Genomic DNA, 26,335 nt, shown 5'->3' with positions numbered 1-26,335 from the left:
TCCGCTTTGCAGCCCTGAAACACAGCGGTTTGATTCTCATTAACACTTTTAATTAGCTTCAGAAACTCTGTCAGTGATGCCAGCAATGCATATGTGAAGCATATGGTTCCTTTAACAGATTTAAAGCTCTGAAAGTGTGAGTTTGCACAACTGGGGTCTATGCTGCAAAAATAGCACTTGTAGGATGGTAGTATGCAACTGTGAACTTAAACATAGATGCATTTTTTCCCTCCAGGCTGATTACGGGGTCTTGAAGGAGGAGGTCAAGGCCATGGTGAGTCTGGCGAGCTGTTTGTCAGACGTGTGTCCGGAGAGGATGAACGCTATAGGGACTGAGATTCAGACCAGCCTGAACGCCTGGGACGAGCTCGGCAAAAGTGTAGCTGAAAACAAGAAGAGACTCCTGCAGTTTGGACACCTGCGCCATTTCTTTAGGAACTACCTGGCAATGATGTAAGTCACTGGTAAATCGATTAAATCGAGACCTTGTTTTGTTTCACATTTTGTTATAGATAGATAGGAATGATAATTAATATGCATAGTTTACATTAAAAAGTACTATTTTTAGGACCGTCAGACTTTTTTGCATTATGATATTAAACAATTCTCCCTAAGTTTTTATTAATGTGTTAATACACATTAATAATACATAGAAAATACACAAATAATTACAAATAAAAACAAAAATATTACTGAATATATAACAAAAATAGTTAAATAATAACAATGTATATATATATATATATATATATATATATATATATATATATATATATATATATATATACATATATATATATATATATATATATATATATATATATATATAAATATATATATATACCCTATTTTACATATGTATGCATGTGTGTGTGTGTGTGTGTGTGTGTGTGTACATATATATATATACCCTATTTTACATATGTATGCATGTGTGTGTGTGTGTGTGTGTGTATATATATATATATATATATATATATATATATAAATATATATATATATATATATATATATATATATATATATATATATATATATATATATATATATATATATATATATATATATATATATATATATATGGTTATTTAAAAAAATTCTTTCTTTTTTTCATTTTATTCATCACAATTGAGTAAGTTTCTCCAAAAATTGTATTATTGTAATGTGGCTAGACATTTCAATTATACATTTTTTTTATTAAGATTTTTTATATTATTTTTTAAAATCAACATAAATTAAATAAGAATAGAATAAATGCTTCCATAAATACCAAAAATGTATTATATACTTAATATATTTTCTTCTATTTTTTTGAGTATATATAAATTATAATAAACATAAAAAAATCTGTAGTTTAGAAATAAGAATTTTATTGCCTTAAAATCGATTTAATAAAAAAAAGGGAAAATACTAAAATAATGCTAAACATATTATTGTAATTATTGAAAAAAAAAACCTAAAAAGTAAATGTTAGTTGTTGTTTCTTACAATAAAAATACTGAACGAAACAAATGTAAATGTCTGGACATATCACAGTAATGCAAAACTTGCTTAATTGTCAAAAAATACTAGCATAAATCAAAAACTCATGATGGTGGTACTTTCATTTTATTTTAGGGTGAAGTGTGACTTGGACATGTTTTGGTGTGATTCACCAGGAATGTTCTATGAATATAATTTGCAGAGCTATTATTTGATTTATTGATGGGAAATGTTTGTTCACATTGTGTTCTCTTCATGTGTTTGAAGAAACGTCTGGTGAGCATCATCTTGTGTGTGTTGGCCTGAAGCGCTTGTCTTCACCTCTCTGCTGTTCATCTTCTCTCCCACAGCTCTTGGACAGAAGACACCCGCTCCTGCATTTTCTCAGAAAGCGCTCTGCGTCAAAGCCGAGAGAACCAGGAGCCTCTGGTTGAGGTTCTGGATCGGCAGATAGAGCAGAAGTTCGAGGAGTTTGATCAGCTCGCCATGGCTGGAAAAAAACTCTTTGACGATGAGCATCACCTCAACAAAATGGTATAAAAGCTTCCTCTAATATCTTCTTCAGTTGCATTGCTCAACTGATGTACACATTTGTAACTCTACACTCTCTCTAAGTCTCCTATGAAAGAACAACCTCAAGTTTTTTTCTGGATGAAATAAAGTTTCAATGGTTTGGGGTCTATTTCCATTGCTCTTTGTCTTGTGCAGATCAGAGAGAGGGTGGAGGAGCTGAGGAGCATGCTGGGATGGATCCTGGTCCACTGGAGGGCTCAGAAGGACCAGCTGTTGAGCAGACAGAAGACTGAAGAAGCTCAAACAGATGCTATTTACTCCGAGGCCATGGTCTGCAGCCCACAAACACAGGTAAAACCATTCATTTCTAAATTTCCCTTCTGGGTATAAATGAAGTAATGGATATCAATATCAATTAGAATCATTCAAATTTTTTAAAATTCTTTATCGTTTTATAGTTTTTCACATTAGCTAATTTGAAGATGGGAAATGTACTTATTTGTCTTAATATCAGTATCAATCAGTCAATACTAAAAAAATTTTTTTTTCATTTTACATCAGAATATATAAAATATAATTTAGTAATAAATACAGTTTAGCAAACGCTACTAAATGTAGAAGTATTTTTCTTGAAATCTTTTCACCTTTTAACTATTAATCTAGTTTTTTTTTTGTATCAGCTTATACAAAATGTATCAAATCCTACTAAATGTAGAAATACTTCACTATTTTATGAATATAGATTTTTTTGCACCAGCCTACATTACAGTTTATATTACGTTTTAAATGTTTAAATACTTCACTAATTAATATTATAGAATTTTTGCATTAAATTTTTTTTTTAATTCATGTTTTACATAAAGAATCTTTAATATTTTTTCATAATTCCACTTATTATCAGTGATCATTTTTATTAGAAATTTGTTTATTATATTGCATTTATTAAATGAAGCAAATGCTACTAAATGTAGAAACAATCATAATGCAAACAAGCTTTACTATTTTATAGTAAATAAAAAAAAAAACCTCTAAGGTTTTTTTTATATATTTATAGTAATGGGAAATTGAAGGCAGTAAATGTGCTTAATGTGCCTAATGGTCAAATAATGTCACAGTTCAAACAATTTTAAAAGTCTGAAAAAAAAAAATATATATATATATGCAAAATACAGTTTTTTATTTTTATTTTCTTTACGAAATGCAACTTTGAATTCCTGGAGAGTTTTCATGAGATTGACCCAAAGATGCAGTGTCCACATAAGGCATTTTAATTCTGCCATTTTTCAGGTGGAAACCTCACCCAAGGTCTCTCAGAAGAGAACAGAAAGCCTCACAAGTGCTCCCCCTGGTGACATGGAGGATGGTTTGCAGCACAATTATGAATATGAGGTGATGCAAAGTGTCAGTCCTAAAGGAAGCGATGACAGCGGTCATTTAGAGAGGCCGGATTCACCGTACCTGGTGCTAAAGGAACCCAGTCCCTCAGCTTTAGGAGGCACCGTCAACCTCATCCTTAGCTTCAGTAACTCTGGAGACACACAAATCGAGGTACAGGCACCTGGCATGGAAGATGGTGTGCCGGTGTCCGAACCTGTGCACAGGGTGAGAATGATTAAACATCACAATCACACACAGTAAAACCATATTTCACTTAAATGCTGCTCTGTGTTTGAAATCCCTCTCAGGGTCCTCACATTTCCTTCTCTTTCTTCAAAAACACCCTTCTCTGTTTTATTTTGTTCTACGTTCCTCTTCAGCCTGCTGAGTTTCACTCTTCTGCCTGTAAAAGCTTTTGGAAGCGCTTCCAGGGGCTTTTTGGTAGTTTAAAGCAAAAGACAAAGATTTATCGACACAGTGCAGAAGAGGTAAATATAGTTGGTCGGTGGCCCTGCACGAGTAAACAGAAACATGGTAATTGTGTGCAGTGCTGGGTAGTAACTGATTACATGTAACCTGGATTACGTAACCCGATTCCAAAAATGAAGTACTTGTAGTTAGATTATACTACATTGTAAAATACTTCTAATCAGACTACAGTTACATTTTTATTTGGTGACATGATTGCATATTATTTACATTTCATCATTTTTAAATGTTCCTATGTTAAAACATAGTATTAAATAACTTTGGAGATGTGAGATATAAAGTCAGAATTGCGGGTTAAATCGTTACATTTTTTCTCACAATTCTGAGTTTATATCTTAAAATTGTGATACAAAACTGAATTGTGAGTTTATATCTCGCAATTGCGAGAAGAAAGTCAGAACTGTGAGATTAAAAGTCGCAATTGCCTTTTTTATTTATTTGCGGAAATGGGCTTCCCTGTAAAGTAATCAAAAAGTAGTCTGATTATATAACCTAAATTGTGTAATGTTATGGATTACATTGCTAAATACAATTTTTGTCATGTAATTTGACATTAGTAACAGACTACAATATGTAAGTAATCTACCCAGCTCTGCTTGTGTGTGTGCATGAGGATTGTAGTGTGATGGACTGACTAACATCATGATCTCAAAACATCTCATCATATTTTTTTGATTACCGAAGCATTGCAGTACATCTTAGATTCATAGTGTTGTCATTCTGAAATATCGCCACTGCGTTGATCAATTATTTGTGCAGTGGTTGGAAAGGCAATAAAGCCAAAGAGACTTTGATGGAAGAGTGGTCACTGCAGATTAGAGGTGATTGCAAACAGGTATGGGCAGGTAATGAAAAGATGACGGAGGAAATAACCACTTCCAGGGATCTCATTTTGAGCTGCCAGTATATGGGAAGTATTAGAAACCTGGACGAGAAACTCTTCCAAGACTCATATAAAGCCTCATTTCAAGCATTCGGGTTGTTTACAAAACTGTCTTTAGAAACATTTTGAAAGTAATTGCAGCAAAAAAAAAAAGTGTGTTTCTTGGAACGGTTACAGGGCCTTAAAATATAGTAGCATATAGTAGCCTTAAATGGTTTTGCAATATCCTTGGGACTTTTATTATGCTATTAGGGTCTATGAAATGAAAACTTTGGTCAGTGTTAGAAGTTATTTTGGAAATTTTGCCCATTGCTGTATAATCGCAGTTCTCATATAATCCAGTATATATTTTTGAAAACATCAGGAGGATTAGGGTTTGTGGGAAAGTGTCTACCTGCTGTCATATTGTTTAATTTCAAATTTTTAATCTGTCAGAAGGATTTTCTCTTTTTTTGACCTCGCAGCTTCAGAACATATAAAGCCACTGATAACAAAAACAAGACCCTAGAGATCTGAGCGTATCATCACACAAATTCAGAAATGATGATTGAAACATGTATGCATTGAGTCTTCTGCACCCATACAATAGCTTTGCATGAGGAACAGAGCAAACTTTTACTCTTTTTAATAGTGCTGCCCCCCATATTTGTCAACGAGAAGAGGCTCAGTTATTCACAAAAAAAAAAAAAAATTGTCTCTGATAGATCCTTGTAGCAACTACAGTATATCAGACAGAAAATGTTTGCCTATCATTCATCACTTTCAAATATGGCTTTTCATTTGTAATTGAAACATCTAAGTAGTAGAAACTTTACATGGCAGCTCACGCTTATGTTAACCTAGATAAATGTGCTCTATTAGGTGCATGTCCAAGTGTTTGTGTTGAGTGTGGAATCTATTAGTGCACACTGTATAACATAGAGGCTTGCATTTTCTCCTGATAACATAAAAAAATCTGAAAAAACACTTTCATTTTGCTCATACAGATAAGAGTAGTACATCATTTCAAACCATAAAGGGTCTACTTTTATTTGTGTACACTCGAGTCACAATATCAACAAAATGTTGTGCTTTTGTAAAATAAAGAACAAACAACACCCAACAACTAAGACGACTTTAGTAGTCTAACATTACTAACACTACTCTTTAAACTCTTGCTCCATCATGACAAATGAATCAGAAACCAGCAGAGGCCAGGGGTTTTTATAAGATCTAAAGATTTGCTGCAAATCAGTTGTTTTAATCAGTTATGCGTGGATGGAGAAAGACAATGACAAAGGAGGCAGAATATAAAAGAGAGATGAGATGCATGCAGTGGGGTTTTTCCCTATTGTATAAGCTCTCTTTAGGGCTGATGTAAACTCACTCAAGACAGCAGCACGGTGCTGAGATGTGACCTCACCCTTCGCTTCCCATGATCGCTGAGTTTTGAAATGGCTCCCAGCAGGAGCGGGGGGTGCTGGAGAATTTGTTGTGAACTTTCTAGAAGGCCCTCTTGACTGCCCTGTGTGATTTATGGTCTGGGGCTGCCAGAGCAGCACAAGATTAGTCATGGGGTGAAAGGTCAAGCCATTACAGCTGTGTATGACGACATGTTTAAAAGCAGATGATTCTTATTAAGTCCAGAGTTTTTTTCTTTTTTTTCTTTTTTTATCAAGTGTGGTTGTATAATCATGCTAGTGTTCTTTTGTTCACATTGTTCTCCTGTAAAACGAATGTTTTTACATTAGTAGTGGTGTTTGCTATGGTTTGGTGTGGCTATTTGATGTATGTATGTACTCAGAACACCAAAGCACAACCATCTAGAACATCAATTACATAGCCTTAGCAACCACCTGGAAAACACCTTCGCAAATACTGTAACAACACACTAAAAAAAATCAGAATAGCTTTACAACTGCACAATAACACCCTGACAACAGTTCATAACATCTTAGTAACAGCATAGCAACTCCTAAGCAACCATCTAGAACAACTTTCCAGTTGAATTGCAATGCCTTAGCAACCACCCAGAACACATTAGCAATCACATAGCAACATACACACAAAACAGTCAGAACACCTAAGCAGCTTTATTGTAATGCCTTGACAACTAAAACATAGAAACACTTTAGCAAACATCTAGAGCTACTTACCAATAATGTAGCAACAAACTAAAATACTCAGAACCTAACCAACTGCTTAGTGACATCTTGAAAACTAGCCACAACACCTTGGGAACAGCATAGCAACGCCCTAGCAACCACCTAGAACATCTTAGCAACGGCATAGCTATACCACATAGTATGAAGCAATGACATGGCAATGCCCTGGAAAAACTTTCAAAACATACTGCTGGTGTATTTTTGCATAAATTCTCTTCACAGAATGTAAGAATTTTTTATTTTTTCCTATAACAAATGTGAATTCTAGCTGCTTAACGTAAGCAGTGAAGGAAAAGATGTTTGAGCATTTTAAATGTTTTTTATCATTGCAAAGTAATGTCATCATTCATCAGTAACAAATGTGAAGCAACATGTGTCTATGTTGTTGCTTTGGAATGCTTTGCTTGAGCCAGACACCCACAAAAGTGTTGGGTTCAGATACTAAAACACTTATTTTCATAAATGGTTATACAAATAATCCTTTTTCAGTGTTTGAATTGTGAATTACACTGGCCATAAAAAGTATTTGGACACTTAAGCTACACTTAAATATGAATGCCATTGCATAAGATAACAAAATACCAAACCAAGTCACATTTATAACAAAAAAATAACACAAGCACACTTACAAGGTCCAAAATGAAGACACCTTGTGGTTGTGAAATGTTGATTAGTTAATGTGATGAACTACACCATTGTGTATTTGAGAAAAAAAAACTGACCGTGCATGCATTAAAAATGACAGCAACAGTTGTTTGCAGATGCCACTTCATTTGATATTTTGTTTGTCAAGGCAATGGCATTCATTCATTTTTATGTGCAACCTTAACGCCCAAATGCTTTTTAGGAGCACTGCACATCATACAACTAGCATGATGTATCTTTGAAGGATGAACTTTGTGTTGAAGTGTGTTACTTATGCATGCTATCCACTTTATGCATGGAAAAAGAAAAGTGATAACGCTCTAAAAAAAGTTTTCTTTGTGTTTTTAGGTAAGTACCTACTTGCATGTTACGGAAAACAACACGGCAGTGTATGAAAGTATGGTGCTTCACCAAGACAAAGCTCCAAGGCCTTCCTCCTCCTCTCCGAGGACCCTGTATAATCTCTCCTCACCTTGCACCTCCCCATACTCCTCGTCCTCCATCAAAGAGACACTTCAGCAGGCCAACAACCTCCTGCCAAAGAATGGCAACATCTCAATATTTAGCAGCCTGAAGAGGAAGAGCAAGAAGGCCAGGAAGAAGAAAGATAACCGTGGACACACCATTCAGAAGATCATGGGAGAGGATCTGTCAGAGGAGGCTGATTTGCCACCTGTACGTGAACCGGTGACATACGATACACATACTTGGCCCCTGAAGGAAAGAAAGAAGCGGAAAAATGCAAGAAAACCAAAAAGCGATGGGACTCAGCTCTTGGACTACATAAAAAACCCTTTAGTGAAAGACATAGATGCAGAATGTTCTGGAGAGGTTGGATCTCCAGTTCACAGCACCTTAGAGGTTGCCACCCAAGGACATGTGAAGAACCACTGCAGATTTCTGTCCTTGGGCTCTGTGTTAAGCTTTGACCTGCCCAAAGATATGAGCCTTATCCCTAGCATTCAAGATGTCATCGCAATTGGCCCTCCTGAGCAAAAGAAGATAGACTCTCATCACCAAAACACTCAGATTGATCGTCCAACAGCTCTGAGCACCTTTAAAACAGTCCGCTCACGTCCAGTGCAAAAGGAAGAGCCCAAACAAATTTCTCAAGGTGAAGTAACCCTTAAAATTGATTGTAAAGACTCCAAAAAGATCAGCATTGACACTGTTTCTTTTACTGAAGATAAATTTCCTCCTCCACCTTCTCCAGTTGTTGAGGACATCTCATTTGAGGAGAATCAACCCTCATCAGTCAGTGATCTGACCAATATTCAACAGAAACATCTGTCTGGGATCAGTATAGTGCCCAAAGAAGAGGTGGTTAGTTGGAACGCAAATGGGACTCAACTTGAGAACAAGGAGAGCCACTATGTAAGTGTTCCAGAAGATGCAATCCAAAGTATAGCCAACCACAGCTCAACTATGGGAGAGATTCAGGTATGTCCTAGCGTCCATACCTTGGTTCACAATCTTCATGGACACATGTTCCATAGGCCAGCGAAGAACTCCAGCACTCAACAATTAAGTCCCAGCCATGCATCTCATGTAGTGTTGAACTTCAGAGCCAATGGAAGAGAGGACTCCGTGGACTCTGGTCATTCCAGCTCTGGAAGCTTCAAGTTATGTGCCGAGGGTCCATACATAGACTCCTCAGATTGTCCAGTGCCCAAGAGGACCATTGGGAAGGTACCATCCCTGGATGCAGGAGTGTCCAACAATAACTTTGAGTTTTCCAAAGACAATAGCATTACCTTATCTTTCGACATTGATGATCCAGTACATCCTGACCATCAACAGTTTGAGCAGGAAGAGGAGGAGCTGGAGGACATCTGGAACCACACCAACAGCTACCGAGAGAGTCTGAACTCTGACATCATGTATAATGGCTACCAGACAACCTCTTCTCTAGACCAGCACAGGGAACCCTCACCCAAAGAACAAGCAGTGCTCTTCAGGAAGTTGGTCACGGCCTCTGCACCCAACCTTCTTGTGGCAGAGTTCAGACTGCCACCATCTGTCCAGACTATGGTCGGTTCTGGGAAGCAGCAGAACCCAAGGGAAGAAAGGCAAATTCTGGATAAAGGGGACAGAAGGTCTTGGGCTGCATTCACTCAACAGGAACAGGTTTACAAACAAGTGACTGTTAATGAAACAGCTTCAGATATCTTGAAACTACCTGAAATACAGGACCAGCAAAAGTATATCTACCATTATAGAGAGGAGGAGGAGGAAGGGGAGGAGGAGAAGGAAACAGGTTTTCTGAAGGTGAGGTCTATAAGTTGGCAGTCAAGCCTTGTTAGATGTTGTTTAGGACTGTTTTAGTCAGGGGTGTCCAACCCTACTCCTGGAGGCCCACTGTCCTGTAGAGTTAAGCTCCGACCCCAGTTATACACACCCTGAACTAGCAAATCAAGGTCTTATTAGGCATACTAGAAACTTCCAGGCAGGTGTGTCAAGGGAAGTTGAATCTAAACTCAGCAGGATTGTGACCTTCGAGGACTAAGTTTGGACACCCGTGGCTTAAGTCCTGCTCTTGGACGCCCAATGTCCTGTAGAGTTTAGCTTCAATCAAACACACCTGATCCAGGGACCTCGAGGTCTTCACGATTGCTAGAAACTTTCAGGCAGGTTAGGTGTGTTTAGGCAAGTCAAAGCTAAACTCTGCAGCACAGTGACCTTGTGGTTTAAGTACCCTGGTTTCAGTCCTACTTCTGGAGGGCCACTGTCCTGCAGAGTTTAGCGCCAATCCCAATTGAACACACCTGATCTATCTAATCGAGGTTTTACTAGGTGTACTAGAAACTTCTGGAGAGGTGTGTTGGGTAAAGTTTGAGCTAATCTCATCAAGACTTTGGCCCTTTAGGACCAGGATTGGACATCCCTTGAACACGTCAGAATGATATTAATGAGATGAACGCTCATGGCTGAAGTAGGAACTTTCGAGGATGATTGAGGGTTTTATTTGGAAATCTTTGCCATGAAATTAAGTTGTGGCCAACATATCTAATATATTTTTGCCCACTACTGAGGTTCTGATTAGTGCATTGATCTGTGTTCTCTCTCCGCAGGACCAATCCTTTAGCCTCCTGTCTGTTCATAAGGGATTGAATGGGAGCAATGACAATGATATCCAGGTACCTAAAGTATAATTGCAGACAATATACAAGAACAGAGAGTATATGCTTAATAATTCTTTAGAATATTGAGAAATAATTATTGTATCTCATATCAAGGTTCTTAATTCTAATCTTTGACCGTTGTTTTTCAGAGTGGAAGACAAGAACTGGAACTGCCATCCATGGAAGGTACACTGGAGAGGAAACACAAGCTACAGCTGGGTGGAAAGAAGGTAGATATCACAATTATAGATATTTCCTTGACCCCAACCACAAGAAATAAGCATTTTGTGTCTCATGACTCATGGTTTTACCTGCAGGCTACTGTGGTAGATGTCAAATGATGGTTGCATTTCGGTTGGTCTTTATGTAACCAATAAAATAAATTCACTATTTCAGGCACCATGCAGGGCGTGGAACTCCTATCATGCTGTGCTATACAAACAAACAATATGTTTCTATCAGGACAGGAAGGATACACTCATGGTAAGCTTGAAGACTTCATGTTCTGGCTTTGCAACCAAGCAGAAAACTTTGTGTTCCTTTATTGCAAAAAGACATCATTAGTTACATTGCAAGGTTGAACCATGATTAAATTGTTATTGAATTACATTTAATGGCAGCTGTAAAGTATCTAAGGGTATGAGTTTAGCCAAAATTACTCTATATTTGTACCCCATAGAGCTGTGTGACCAGCCTTCCTCTGAATCTAATTGGAGCGGTGTGTGAACCATCGCCAGAGTACACCAAAAAACCCAACTGCTTCTCCTTGAGGTAAATGACGGAACAACTAAATGGCATCTCATGTTTGTATTAGTTAGAGATGGAAGTAGTTATTTAAGTCATTTTTACCTGCACATATTCAGTTTAAGGACTTCACTTTTCTCTCAGATTGCGGGATGGATCCGAGTATCTCCTCAGTGCACCGTCCCGATTCATGATGAAGAAATGGATCCTCAGAATCCAAGCACACACTGGTAATATACTATCTGGTTGTCTGTCGTTAACAAGTTTTCAATGCTGCATTATATGACCACTCATATTCACATGAAATCCTCTGATTTCTACAGCGTCTATCGATTCTGTAGTGAACAGATCAACGTGTCATGGGTCTTCAGCTTCAGCAACGCTCCCTAGACATTCTCCTGCTATCACTGGCTGTCAGTGTGGAGATAAATGTCACTGCTTCATGAGAAATTATGTCACCACCACTGTTTTAGCACAGAGTCAGCCCACCACAGGCCGAACCAAAGAGATCATAGTTCACACCAGTGAGGCTCTGCAGATCCACCAAAGGCATCAGAATCTGGTGCACCCCTCGTTTTCAGATGCGGGTCATTGTGGTAAGAAACTGTGAGACTAATACAGTTCAGTGAACTAAGAAAAAAAATAACAACTAATTATAATTTTAAATATATTTCAATAAAAAAACGTAATAATCTTACATTTATTTGATCCAATAAATGTAGCTTTAGTAAGCATAAGTTAATTTCATAATTGATCAGAATTTAATTTATAAATGTAAAATATTAATATATATATATATATACACAATGCCGTGCATTTTGCAGTAGTTTAATGCTTCTGTTTATTACTATTATGTCTCACTTATATAAATTAAGCTCATTTAAATTAATTACTCAAGGTTTTGGTCGTATTTTATAAACCCTCATAGCTCTGAGTATTTAATTTATAATAAATGTTTATAAATTGTATAAATATGTTTTTTATAGCTAGTCGCTTGACCGTAGTTGCATTCCTTTAAATAGCACTACAAAAAAAAAATAATAATAATTTTCTTAGTCAGTATTTTGCTTTGTCCAGTAAAAAAAAAAAAAAAAATCTTTAGTATGCTATTATAGGGGATTTAAAAGTATATACTTGATGATATAAATTAGATTTTATTTTAACAGTTTCTAAGTAGCTTTCTCAACACAGGCAAGTGCAAGTAATAAATAAATAATATGCAAGATAAATGTTTTAGACATCCAAAAGAGGGCAGTAGAGGACTCTGGTGCTGATCAGAGCTTCAGCAGACATTATGAGGCATGGTCACATCTGTTTGCTGTCAGCAGCTTTCTAATTCTGGAGAAGCACTCTGGATTTTGTCATCTCCACCTTGGTCACATTATTTCTCACCTCGAGTACTTTGTTACTCACTTACACTGTCTGCCCTTGTACTGCAGAGTTTGAATGATTCATTTTCTGTGTTTTGTTTTTTCTCTCTCTGTAGAGGATGAGTTCGACTCTCATGGCGAGTCTCTGAGACAGAAACCATCCTCTGTGTCCACTGTTCAGGGCTGGACCAGCGAAAAGAGACGCTCACACTCCTTTACCTCAGGTACATATGAGCCACATACAATAGGACTGAATTCAGCTGTACTTAAACTAATATAGGGCCCTAAGAATTTTTTTCTTCTGTTTTTAACATTTCTGCGCTGTTTAACTGGTTGAATTCAGTTTGAGTCAAAAATCATGACATTAAGAAAAATTTATTAAAAGTAAAAACAAAACAAAAATTCAGCCATATGGAATGTTTCATTTCTTCCCCCAAATTCCATTTTTTCCATTTAAATTTTTCTGGATTCCGTTTTAATGGTTAATTTAAATGTTAGTAATCAAGAAGCATATACTGTAATTAATTGAAATCATGGAACTTATACAATTCAACAATTTATTTGAGTAAAAAAAAAAAAAATGAAAAAAAAAATGACTGCCCTATAAAATACATTCTATTTTTCTTAAACTCTCTGTTTTCAGTCAAAATTTTTCTAGATTCAGTTTTAATGGCTTAATTCAATTTTAATAATCAAAAAGCATGACTAATCAATTGAATTCATAAAACATTACCTACTTGTGGTTAACTGTATGGTTTAATACAAATTTATTGTCCAAAACTTTGAAAATCAAATTAAGACATGAAACATTAACAATATAATTAAAATGTAATCAGATGAAAATTATTTTTTTTTTTTTCTGTTTTTTTGGCAAAAGATGTCTACTATTGAAATTAAATAATGGAAGGAAAATTATTCCTTAAAAAACATTTATTACTTGTTGTTGTTGTTTTTTATCTCTACAGCCACATATCAGAGGATCAAGCCTGTAGCGCCTCCTTCAGGCAAAGGCCAGGACAGCAGCTCCAGCTACTCAGTGACTCTCTTCATCAGAGATGGTGAGATGCCATCAGTCTGTAAAAGCACAGCGACAGCCTCATCAAACACCGATCTGCCCATGAGGAGCTACATGAGCCTCCCACGACCCCCCAACAAATCTGTCTTCAGGAAGTTCTTTGGGAAAAAGGAGTGATGGACACTTTCTGTGACACTGCAGGTCAAAGACCCTGACTGACATGTGCAGGACACAAGTTCAAAACATTTCTCTTACATTTATTTAAGGATCTGATGGAGAACCATTTGTGTATAGTTTTTTGAATGAGATCTTGTATGATTGTGTTGCTTCAAGATGTGTAATGTTCACTCCTACTTCTTCTCACTTCATCGGCCGTTTTGATATCGGCTCATGGACGGTTCAATTAATCATTTACTCACCCTCATGTTGTTGTTCCAAACCCATATGACTCTTTCTTTAATGGAACATTGTGCATTTAGCTGCACTTTTATCCAAAGCAAATTACAAGGAGGAACAAAAATTTGCAACACCAGCAGGTTTTTTAGACTATTCAGTAGCAAGCTAGAGAAGAGAAGAAATGCAAAGGAAAAGCTGAAATATTTGAAGTCTGTCAAGCTCCAAAAAGACAAAAACACAACATAGTAATGCTTATGACTCCTCCACTATATACCAATTGCTCTGAAGTTATAAAACCGCTTTGTGTGAGAAACAGACCCAAATTCAATTTTTTACTCCCTACCCAAACATTTTAATATGAAAGATTGAGGGCTGTGGGCTGAATGTTAATGCATTATAAACTAGCTATATTATATTGGTATATTCAATTTTGTATTAAATTATATTATATAATATTAGTATATTAAATCCAACTAAAAGATTTTATCCCACTTTTTTTTTTTTTAGATAAGACTGATAAAACTGGGACTCGAACTCAGGACGTCAGATGAGGCTATTGGCACTGATTAAATAATAAAGCATCAAATAAATAAAAAATCACTAAAATTAATTCATTAATTTTTTTTACAAATCTTAGCAAAATTCACTTTTCAGTGCAAAAAAAAAAAAAATGCTAACACAAAAATATAAATTAGAAGTAAAATCCTCTCGTGATATATGGCATGACGGATCAATTTAGGGCATTTTTGCAAATCTTCCCTTGGTGCTTTCTTGTCGTTTTGGAGCACAATTAACCCAGTCCCCTTTTGTTACATAAAATGTGTATCCAATTGTTCTGGAGGGTCACTTCGTTGCACAGACTTGAGCGTAATGACTTGTACCAAAACTCTGAATGAAAGTGGCTATCAATGAAAAGTATTAGACAGAATATAGTTCAAACTATAAAAAACACTAGAAAATAGGAACATCATGAGGGTGAGTAATGATCTGTTCACACTAAACATGATTACTATATTATATTCTATCAAAACTTTATAGTTAAAGGTGTGTCCATTAATGGATGACCTCTTCCTTCAACCTCATCATTTTCCCGTGCTGAGATTTCTTTATTTGCCAGATTTGTTTCATGTGTATAAATGAGTGCAGTTTGCTGTGGATGTGATGACAGCTGTAAAATACCGCCGTACTGAATCTACTGATACTTTTGATTGCTAATGTGTTCAGTGTTCCTACCACATTCCACTTGAGGTGGTTTTCAGTTCATTTATGTTCTGTTTTTGCCGTGGATTGCAATTTCTCTGAGGTTTTGGCACATATTTTTTCTCAGCTTGTCATGTTTTTTGCATCTGCTGGTGTGAGTTCTGTGTGGACTTATAGGGTTCATTCAACCAAAAATGAAAGGTCTGTCATCATTTATTTACTTGAGGGTGAGTAAATGTTGTCAGTAATGAACATTTTTGGCCAACTGTACCTTAAACATGTTGTTGTTTTATTCTTTCCAGACTAAACATTTGATTCACGTATACTCTAACTAATGCAGTGTGTCAGGAGTTTTTATAGGAAGATGTTTTTTACTGTCTGGGTCATGCATGATCTTTTGAGATTGGTTGCATGAATGTCTATGAGCATTTTTAAACAATTTAAGAATGTAATGCATTATTTGAGATATTTTACATGTGGAAATATGTTCAGATTGTAAAGAATTACATTTTGTCTTGAAAATAATTCCTTCAAAAGCATTGTAAGAAAATAAGGTAATTACAGTTTGAATGAGCACAATGAGTATTCGCAATGTGCCCTTTTTTTTCCTTTAAAGGCGTGGCAAAATAGAAACACTACACTGGTTATATTTTATTGGGTCATGTACCTCCATAAACTACCATCCAATTATGAGGGTTCAAAAGTAATCAACTGGATTAATAAATACTGCAGACTAGAAGTATATCTGAAATTTGCACACAGCATCATATTGCAGTTATACCCAGCAAACATCTTAACATTCCCAGTTGGTTGCCTTTGGTCTCTGTCTCTAGATATGGCTATTTGAACAATTTGTACTTTTTAAAAATTACTTTTAATGCTTTTTGTGACCTACTGAATATGATTGCAACAAACGTTTGCAATCATTTGCATTCGTTTGCTGTATCAAAATCAATAGTTACATAATGGCACTGGATTTTTTATTTTCCATACTTGACTGGAATATTAAATATTGTATTTCATTGTATATACAGGGGCAGATTCCAATGACCAGAATATTGCATTTCAGTTGAATTCTAGTCATATCTATTTGTGTATCGCTTTTCGCAATATGCATCATTGCAAAAATGTAAACATTTCTACATTACATTTAGTAGTAGTTTATCAGTTGTGACAGTGTCAAGGTGATGAACATATGGCAGAAATGTACAGTTCAGCTCTTGTTTTCTAATAATATTAAGGGGTGAGATGTATATTGTAAAAAGCAGAGGGCCTAAGACAGATCCTTGCAGTACTTCACTTATACTTGTACAATACTTTACTGGTGTTAATTGAGATTATTCCCGATTTAAATAAAGAAGTGGAAACGGTCAGATATGTGGAAACTATCCTAAAGCCTGTCAATGAACACCTCTATCCTTTTGTAATCAAATTACAGTTAAATATGTCAAGATCTAGTGTCGAATGCAGCACTAAGATCAAGTAAAAATGATGGCACCTAAAACCAGACAGAAATTTTTAATAGACATAATTTTGCATTTGACTGGCAACCGCAATGTTTTTGGACCTTTTTCACAAGACTATGATGACATCTTTAATGGTCGTCACCATCGTAAATCCTCTCAAGTTTTGAAAACACTGTTAAAGCAAATGGGAATGCAAAAAAATATATATTTGTGGTATTCTCCCATTCCCAGCTCTTGACATTAAACCCAACTATGAAGACTTTTCCTGCTGAGAAACCCAGAAACCAAATAAAGAACATTTTCTGGTTCTTTTTTGCAACCAAAACTAACCTTCCCAAGAAGTTACAAAAACGTATGGTTGGGTATATCTAAATTTCTAATAAATGTGTTTTAGAAATAAAGGGAAAACAACGATATAGTTAGCCTGTAATGAATTGAAATGAGTCGTGTTTAACAACATTAGGTTGCACAGGTTTTGTGGTTTGTGTTGATCTGATTGACAATATTTAAAGTAAATTGTGCATTTTTATACTGTGCTTTGTAAAATAAGAGCTGAATGTGTTTCGTATAGGCAATGAAAAGTCTTCGGCCCTGAGATAAATCAATGTTCACAGCTTCTCTCATAGTGAAGAAATGAGCTGTTTGTTTGTTTGATGCTTGTTTTAACGATCCACTGGGCACAATTCAACACACCCTCATCTTTCCCTTTCAGACGGGGATTTCAAAAGTGCTGATATGGCAACTGCAGATAAACATTGTAAGAAAGCCTCCTCAATAATCATTAAAACAGCACAAAGGAGATCTGAGCCTTCCGGCTTGGGTCCCAAACCCTCAGAGGTCAATGTTGAGCTCATGTGTTTGCATATGAAAAGCTGTTATGACTGCCCCTCCAGTCCCTTTAAGCTTTCAAAGATTCTCCGCACACATTATTGGTGAGCATTTCATGTTAAAATGATAATAAGAGACAGTACAGTCGCCACTTGAAATAAAGCAAGCGGGGTGCAAAACAAAAAAGGATCGGCTGGAAATCCGGGCGTCCCGGACCTGCTGTCAGCGGGGGGTGAAAGTGCTCAAACAATGGCTTTCATCACATGGTTAATGTCGGATTAGATTGCATTAAGTACTCGAAATGTGCTGAGTGCAAAGGGACAGAGCTTATTTAATGGGCCATAACAGTGTGGTGGCCCTGTATATGCAATACGAGATTCAATAATATTTTGCATACTTAATATTGAATCAATATTCTAACCAAGTGTGGATTTTTTTCCCTCCATACTTGACTAGAATATTAAATATCAATTGTGTTTATATAAAGAGACCAGAATATTGCAGAGGCTATGTTAAAAATAGTCATGATGCCTTTATATGTTTGCAGAAACTGAGACGTTTTTTTCTCTCTTTTTTAAAACAAAAAGTAATTGTAAATGTTTTTACTGTCACTTTTGATATATTTATTGTCTAAATGTATGTATGTGTGTGTGTGTGTGTGTGTGTGTGTGTGTGTAGTCATTCCTGTTTTTCAGGTGTGTTTTTGTGTGTGTGTGTGTGTGTGTGTGTGTAAGGCTGTAGACAGGACATTCATTTAATCCATTTCTCTGTCAATGACTCAATATTTCAGTGAGTCAGAGTGAAGTTGAGCAACGCTGCTATTTTCCCATCCGTCCACATCACGTCTGACCTCAGTTTGATCCCCGTGATGAATCCATAAAGACTCACAAACTCTCAAGGACTTATACAAAAGACATTAGTCAGTGGCCATTAAAAGCCTCAAACAGAAATGAAAATCACAAGACTAAATACAGAAAATGAGGAGAATTTTGCTTTATCTGAGTTGCTATACTCATTCATAGCTCTCTTTTGATTTTCATCTATCAGTATGAGACAAAGTTGATATTTAAATGACATCTAGTGGGGTCTGAAAGTCTGGAATCACTATTTGAAATCTCTATCTGACGTCCTCCTGTCACTTTTGCTCCGTGATGTTGATAAATGAGCGGAGCGTGTTTAAAAAGAGCATTGACTGCTGCTCACGAGTCAGTTACGCCGATGAAAGCCAACAATCGAGGTCTTTCTCTGCTGGTCATCAGAAGGGCTGAACTGGAGAGTGTCCGGTCAATGGCAGAGCAGAGGGGCGTGTCACAGAGGTCATGACCCGCTCCTGTACCCCACGCCACAGGTCAAACTCACTTTGACTCTTTAGGACAAGAAAGAAAAAAAGCAATGTGCACTAACAGGCGTCTCATTCTCAATAGTTTGTATCCTTGCCGGAAACAATGAAATAATTATTTTATCAAAAATTTAAAAAAGATTATTTTAATATACTGGTCAAAAGTTTAAAATAATAATAAAGAAAATGTATTTGCTTGAAATATAAGTCTTTTCCTCACCAAGTCTGCATTTATTGGACTAAAAATACAGTAACTACAGTTAAATTGTGAAATATTATTACAATTGAAAATAACTGTTTTTAATTTGAATATATTGTAATTTATTCCTGTAATGCGCAGCTGAATTTTCAGCATCATTATTCCAGTCTTCTTTAAAAACATGCTCTATTATTAAAAATGCTGAAAACAGTTGTGCTGCTTTATATTTTTGTGGAAACCATGACATGTTTTTCAGGATTTTTTTATTAATAGAAAAAAATATTTTATAATATGTCTTTATTGTCACTTTTGGTCGAGTTAATGCATCCTTGGTGAATAAAAGTGTTAATTTAATTCTTTTTTATCTTACAGATCCCAAATTGCTCAATAGTAAAAAAAAAAAAAAAAAAAAACTGGAGGAAAGATCCTGAAAATTCAGCTGTGCATCACAGAAATAAATTACAGTTTAAATTTCTAAATAGAAAAGAGCTATTTTAAATTGAACAAATATTTTACAATATTAATATTTTACTGGATTTTTGATCAATTAAATACAGCCTCTGTGAGCATAAGAGACTTAAAAATAAAGAAATACATAAAAAAAAACTCTACAAAAGTGGATTTTGCAGAGCATCTTGGTGGTGAGGTAAATCTAGTTATGCATGGACAAAAATATCATGAAAATTGAAGGGAAGACTAGCTAACTTTCAACAGACTCCTCTTTTCAATTTTAAAATTCAATTTTAATATGTTCTTTTCTGTCAGCTCGAGCTGAAGGGTTTGACCTGGTGTCATGGGAAACTCTCTGTCCAAATGTGTCCCTGGGGGCCGTTTCTGACCGTCTCTCTTGTTATTGTCACTGCTGGCCAGTTCCTCAGAGGTCACGACCTCTCTCAGTACCCACTCATTCATATGAGGAGGCTGGAAAACATTGTGTCAATAAGGACGGGTTTGTCAGATGGAAACAAGAGCTCTTCACTGAAGCAAACACTTCATAAAATCACAAGGAAATAGTTAAAGTAGTTAGAAAAGTTAAAGTTGGTCTATGTGCAGCAGTTGTTTCAATTTCACATTCATGCATTTGGCAGATACTCTGCATTACATCACATTCGAGATGTACGTTATGCATTTCTTGAGATTTGAACCTATGACTTTGTTGCAGGCATCATGCTCTATTTGAGCTATAGGAAAACATTTTCTTGGCTCTGTTTGTAAAAACAGATAAATTGTGTCTACAATAATGCACTTGCATAGAGTCAGTTTTATAGCAGAACTGTGAAGCTTGAATTTTGCATTTCAGTAGCTTTTCCTATAAAATGCTCACAATGGCGATCTGCAAAAATAGTCACAAAAATAGAAAGATGTGTAAATCTGGTTTTATTATAAAACTGATATGCAGACCAGTCTGTATTTGAACTGTCGGTAAAAATAAAAAAATAACTGAATTATAATTTGACTAACTAATAACACAATTTAAAATGCAAACAAAGGGTTAAATGTGTAAAATGAATAATAATAAAAAACTGAATTATAATTTGATTAACTAATAGCAAATTAATCAATATGCAAACAAAGGGTTAAATGTGTAAAACTGAAATAAATTAACATAAATCAGATAAGTCAATCAATTTAAAATCAACTGAATTAGAATTTCAGTAACTAACAGCAAATAATTCAATATGCAAACAATATTTATTAAAAAATAAATAAATAAGATGCCTCCAAAAGAAGATAAATCATAAAAATTGCAAAAATGACTTTAGAGGTCAAAATACTGTTTTTGTTTGCACATCATTTTATTTGCATTATTAACATTGATACAAAGTTTTTTTTTATATCTAATTTTTTTTAAGTAATGCACATACAAAGGAAACATTTATATCTTAAGAGTGCATTTGAATGTTTGTCCTGTGCATGCAGTGTCTTGCACCACAGATGTCCTATGTACTGTAAGTGCAATGCTACAAAACCAGTTTGTGCAAACAGAAGGATGAGTCAAAGGGATTTTCTGTGGTTAATGGTGATTTACATGGATGATTCCTGTAATATATTGAGAGACCTTCTCTCTTTACTGTGGTCTTCCTTGGACGCTTTGATCTGCGTGGCTTCAAAGGTGAAACTCAACACGTGTGTTTTGAAGGGTAGTGATGTATGCGTGTCCTCAAGTCATCATGACTCACAGGAAACTTCAGTTTTTGTGGTCGGTCCTGTATTTTTGTTCTGCTCTTTCATATGAGTCCCAACTGATATGTTAATATAATATAGATCTGATAAACAGTTTTGTCTGTATTTGAGCAGTCGAACAATTAAAAGCATTGTAATTTGGTTAACTAATTGCAAATAATTCATATGCAAACAAAGAGAATCAAATATATAAATCTGTTAAAGGTCTGTATTTCACTTGATCTAATAATTCAATATAACAAATAATTAAACGTTGCGATCCATATTTACAGAAGAAATTAAGATACCTTCAAATGAAGATCATTCAAAAGCATTATATTATTGTAGCAGATAAATAAATCACTAAAATGAAATTATATTATTGTTTTTGTTTGCAAATCATTATTTTGTTTGCATTATAATTAACACTGTACACAGTTAAACAAGAGGAAAACTATTTAGATTTTAAAAACAAGACCTTTATGTTCCATCCTTGTTGCCAAAATACTCTGATTTCTTTCATTTCCAAAGTCTATCTTTTATGCATTTAATAGTTCAATATCTAAGACTAATAAATGCTGCTTCTGTCCAGTGTGTATCTCTCATTTGTTGAACTCTGAGGCATTGGATAATTGCTAGCACGCCTGTCTGTTGTGATTCATCTTGATGTGCAAAAATCTCATCGTACACTATAATATGCAGGGAGGGGTACGACATTTAGCGTCTGCCCTCTGTGAATGCATGTCAGCGATATGGAAATGAAAGGTGACAAAGACGCCCAAACATGCTTATTCAGTAAGGCTTGTGTTGATGGCTCTGTCAATGAGTGAAGAAACACTCGTGTCCACACACACCATCTGTATGTGTTGGCACCGGATGGAGCAGCTCTTATGGGCAGACGCTCCTGGTAATCACCAAGACTCTTCTGCAAGCTCAGATAAAGTGGACTTATGGAAATTGCTTCTATCCATTTTCATCGAGGCTAAACTCATCTTTGGTGTGCACAAGGGAAAGCCACTGAAAGCAGTTTTAGAGGAAAATGAATAAATAACAGGATACAAAATCATTAGGTGTCATGATGCTCCGGTGTTAAATGCTATTAGTCCTATTAAAAAACGAATGAGTCAACATTTATGCAGAATCATTAGTATTTCAATATTTACGTCAAATACTAAGCAATCACCTCCCAGACAATTATACAGGGGAGGAAATTCTGTATAACGCACATTTTAAAGTGGCCTTTTATTGTAGCCAGCCTAAGACACACCTGTGCAATAATCATGCTTTCTAATCAGCATCTTGATATGACACACCTGTGAAATGGATGGATTATATCGGCAAAGGAGAAGTGCTCGCTAACACAGATTTAGACAGATTTGTGAACAATATTTAAGAAAAATAGGCCTTTTGTGTACATAGAAAAAGTCTTGTACTTGTCCAGCTCATGAAAGATGGGGTTAAAAACAAAAGTGTTGCATTTATATTTTTGTTCAGTATATTTAGTAGTAGCTCATGTACATGTAATGTAAAATTCAGTTAATGATGTAATCATACAGACGATGACCAATATTAACAGCAATGATTATATGTCAAAATCTAAATTTGGTAGTTCTGTATATTTGGACTACATAGCAACTAAATAGCAATAACCTAGCAACAATCCAGATCACCCTAACTACTGTACATGCTAATCCAAATATCCTGACAGCCTCCCACAACACCGTAGTATTGCACTTGGGAGTTTGCAGGGGCATATAGGGTTGCACAGATGCAGAGAATTTCTGATAAGTTTCCAGAAACATTCCATGATTTTTTGGAAACTTTTGGAATTTGTATTTTTAGAAAGCTTCCAGAAATTTCGTGCAGTCTCTTTTGCAACTCTAAAACATTGTAAAGTGTAAATATATTGTCTCTATTAGTGAGTTTCTAAACGTCCTTTCATGTGAAATATGTTTCTTTATTCATGGTTAAAATGATTCCCCAAGGCACATGTCATGAATTGGTTGGTTATGCAAGACGACATGAGGCTAGTTAAAGGGATGAATCTCAGAAGACAAATGCATATAGGGTAAGTAATCTCTGTCACAGTGGGTGAGATATGGGACAGAAGCTGGCACGGCCCCATCAGCGCTGTTATGTAATCCATCTGTGCCGCCACTGCGGGCGATTGGCACAGCCTTTAAGAAAACAGCAGCAGGGTGACCCTCACCAGTCCCCTGACGGCCACAGCTCTACCCACAATCCCCTTCTTGATCTGTCTGGCCTCTTCAGCCCTTCACCTTCAAATGACCTAGAACAAACACACACACTGAGATTCAGAGACATTATGAACTTGTTTTGATGTGCAACGATATTTCTGTACAATTTAGACAAAACATTGCAGTTTCTATGATGAGGTCTGATCGCAGCACGTCTAAGAGGATATCTCACTAATTAATGCAAATGCAATTGAAGGGAGATTAATTTTCAATTTGATTTCACAAAAGAGCATAATCCTCATTGTGAATGTTGCTCAATAACACATTAATAATAATACATTTTTTTTTTCAATGTAGTGCTTAAAATGTTAATGTGAGATCAGATAAAGTGCAAACACAGTTGCAGTGGTTGGATTAATAGCATCAGTCAACTGTGAACTTTATTTTTTTTGCATTGTGTAATAAAATTAAATGTACTGATATCAGTTTTTTGTAAAGAATGTTTTAAATTCTATTGAATTCTAGTATTTACTCACTATATAGTTCCAAGCCTTTATGCCTAAATCTATTAAAAAAAAGTACATCAGACGTTTTAAACGCAGTTGTTTTGGTTGGGTTCATAGCATTGCACTGACCATCTGCGACGGGATGAACGACTAATATTTAGCAATTTGTTTTAAACAATATTGCGATTGTGACCTATGGGAGCTAAGTGACAAAAGGTATTGTCTGTAGGGTGCTCGACTACGCCACCTGGGGCCTTTCACACCAAGATGTACCTTAGGTAAGCCTCCAACACCTAGATTTAGACAAGAGGGCTCTCACACACAGATACTAAAGTAATGACAGAGACGTGATTTCAATAAAAATACAACTATTTATTAACAGGTAATTCAATACAACAACAGTCTGGGGCTTGTTTCTCAGAATAATATGGGACGATACAGATTAGACACCCTAGACCAGCTAGAGGGAGATAGTGGCTGCCACCTGAAATATCAAAAATACAAACAATGAATGTTTCGATGGTTCGGCTGTTTGGGGAGAGGTTGCCTGTCCTAGAAGAGGAATGAGACCAACACACCACCCGTGCAGCTGATTCTGTTGCCTTTTCACACAGACATACTCACACACACACTCATAGGCACAGACACTACAAGAGCAATCACTGCAAATAGTGAGGTGCACGTTACCACTGCAAATACTGTGTGCAACACGATATAAAAAGAGGACTCAAATCTGGCAGCCTACTCCACAAACTAGCTTCAACACTCTACTTCCCCAAAGAGGAGAAGGAAAATTGATATTACTATTAAACCTACTAGGGCAGCCAATAGTACTCCAGTTACGGCCCACAAAAAAAACTAACAAGAGAACCAACCACGCTTATGTTTAGGCCAGCTCAAATGGGCAAACAAAATAACAAAAATAAAGAAAACGAACTAAGGCAAAAGCTACAATTACATTAAAACTACAGGAGGCAAAGCAGCAGTGACAATCATTCTGAAAGGAGAAACAAACACCATTAAAATCCATTATGTACAGTAAATATAACCTAACCGTTATCAATCAATGATAGGTAATACAGGTACAATAACCAAGATTTCCTTTTACCTCTAGGAATACAACACCCAACATAAATGGAAATGGGACTCCCTGGTTACTTCCCCCACATACGAACCTACATGAAATCACACACAAGCATAGTTCACATACAAAATAGCCCATCATACATCAAGGTCATTGGTTAGTCACATCTCAAGGATTTACAGTGAAACAATCATATAGTAAATCAACTTACTATAAACATGCATCTACAAACATGTTACATGGCGAACACTAGTCTATTGCAGTGAACCATACAGCCAATGTTACCTCAACTCGTATTCCAAGAGGTGATGACAATGCGCACACAGCGTATTCCAGCCAAGACCTTCGGTAGATCAACAATATGCTACCCAGAAGTGTCTTTCATAGGCGACAACACAGCAAACACAATATCAGGAGGACATACAAGCCAAGGGATTACTTAGTCTTCCACCCGATCTGCCGGTTTTATACGAAGTGCCATTAACGCTAATGAATGACTAGCCACCAAAGACAGTAAAAGAAATGGACCCATTGGAACTCAATTGAGACAAGTGAAGCCCATTTTTAGTGATTTTTAGCACTTCCGTTTCTGACGCGCAGACTCAAACTAAGCTTGATGACGTCAGCAACCTGTCTGACAGATGTAAATCTTCTAGTAGCTGTGCGTGCAAACTGCCATCGTTCATCTTGCAGAGACGGCGAGCTTGAGCGGGGAGTTCTTTGGCGTGAGTGAGCAGGAGTAAGTATTCTGATTAATTATTTTGTATAGTATTTTAAAATGTAACGCCAGGGCTTGTATCTATGGGCTTCTCTCTTGACGTCTCCCCGATTGCCTGCGAGCTTCTCCTCCTGTCTGTACGGTAATTTCTCTACTGTGCGACAGAGAGTCGAGTGGTTATGACGCAATCGTTAGCCTATTTTTACAAAAACTTTTCTACGGGGCCATAATGTAGCATAGAAGGTAATGGAGCCCTTTATACATTTTTCGTGTATCTTTAGAAATAAATAATGGACAAATGGAGTCTTTAAACGCCTCAGATGTAAAGTTATTCGCTGTCAAAGTGACGCCAAAATGAATGGGAGTCAATGGGATGCTAACGCAAGTTCTGCTACAAGATGGCGGCACGCGGCCGACTTCAACTTCCGGTCGACTTCCTTCCTGTCTGCTAGCC

At 36.1% G+C, this 26,335-nt stretch overlaps 1 protein-coding gene and 1 long non-coding RNA gene across 7 annotated transcripts in view; one reads left to right on the top strand and one right to left on the bottom strand.

Moving 5' to 3' along the window:
• The window catches only part of LOC132156709 (spectrin beta chain, non-erythrocytic 5), a 52,977-nt gene extending 38,252 nt beyond the window's left edge, over positions 1 to 14,725 (top strand). For 2 of the 5 annotated variants that reach the window (XM_059565676.1, XM_059565675.1), the window contains exons 20-33: positions 236 to 453; positions 1,833 to 2,016; positions 2,191 to 2,346; positions 3,283 to 3,597; positions 3,753 to 3,860; positions 7,882 to 9,801; positions 10,605 to 10,670; positions 10,805 to 10,885; positions 11,052 to 11,138; positions 11,335 to 11,426; positions 11,544 to 11,629; positions 11,723 to 11,995; positions 12,886 to 12,993; positions 13,735 to 14,725. In XM_059565676.1, the coding sequence (XP_059421659.1) occupies positions 236 to 453; positions 1,833 to 2,016; positions 2,191 to 2,346; positions 3,283 to 3,597; positions 3,753 to 3,860; positions 7,882 to 9,801; positions 10,605 to 10,670; positions 10,805 to 10,885; positions 11,052 to 11,138; positions 11,335 to 11,426; positions 11,544 to 11,629; positions 11,723 to 11,995; positions 12,886 to 12,993; positions 13,735 to 13,961 (3,921 nt within the window). In that variant the 3' untranslated portion in view covers positions 13,962 to 14,725. The remainder of the gene's footprint in view (positions 1 to 235; positions 454 to 1,832; positions 2,017 to 2,190; positions 2,347 to 3,282; positions 3,598 to 3,752; positions 3,861 to 7,881; positions 9,802 to 10,604; positions 10,671 to 10,804; positions 10,886 to 11,051; positions 11,139 to 11,334; positions 11,427 to 11,543; positions 11,630 to 11,722; positions 11,996 to 12,885; positions 12,994 to 13,734) is intronic. The other 3 variants (XM_059565677.1, XM_059565678.1, XM_059565679.1) reach the window with 3 other exon arrangements.
• Positions 14,726 to 24,430: 9,705 nt separating this feature from the next.
• LOC132156465 (uncharacterized) lies at positions 24,431 to 25,590 on the bottom strand. Of its 2 annotated transcripts, none has more exons than XR_009437428.1 (3): positions 25,449 to 25,590; positions 25,188 to 25,254; positions 24,431 to 25,076 (listed from the first exon to the last, which is right to left on the bottom strand). It is a non-coding gene; the product is annotated as an uncharacterized LOC132156465 (long non-coding RNA). The 2 variants fall into 2 exon arrangements; XR_009437427.1 differs by having other exon boundaries at positions 24,431 to 24,563.
• Between the last annotated feature and the right edge of the window lie 745 nt (positions 25,591 to 26,335).

This window comes from Carassius carassius, chromosome 14 (assembly GCF_963082965.1).
Source record: "Carassius carassius chromosome 14, fCarCar2.1, whole genome shotgun sequence".
NCBI classification, from domain to species: Eukaryota; Metazoa; Chordata; class Actinopteri; order Cypriniformes; family Cyprinidae; genus Carassius; species Carassius carassius.
Note: the sequence above shows the minus strand (reverse complement) of the source record. Positions and strands in the feature narration are given on the sequence as shown.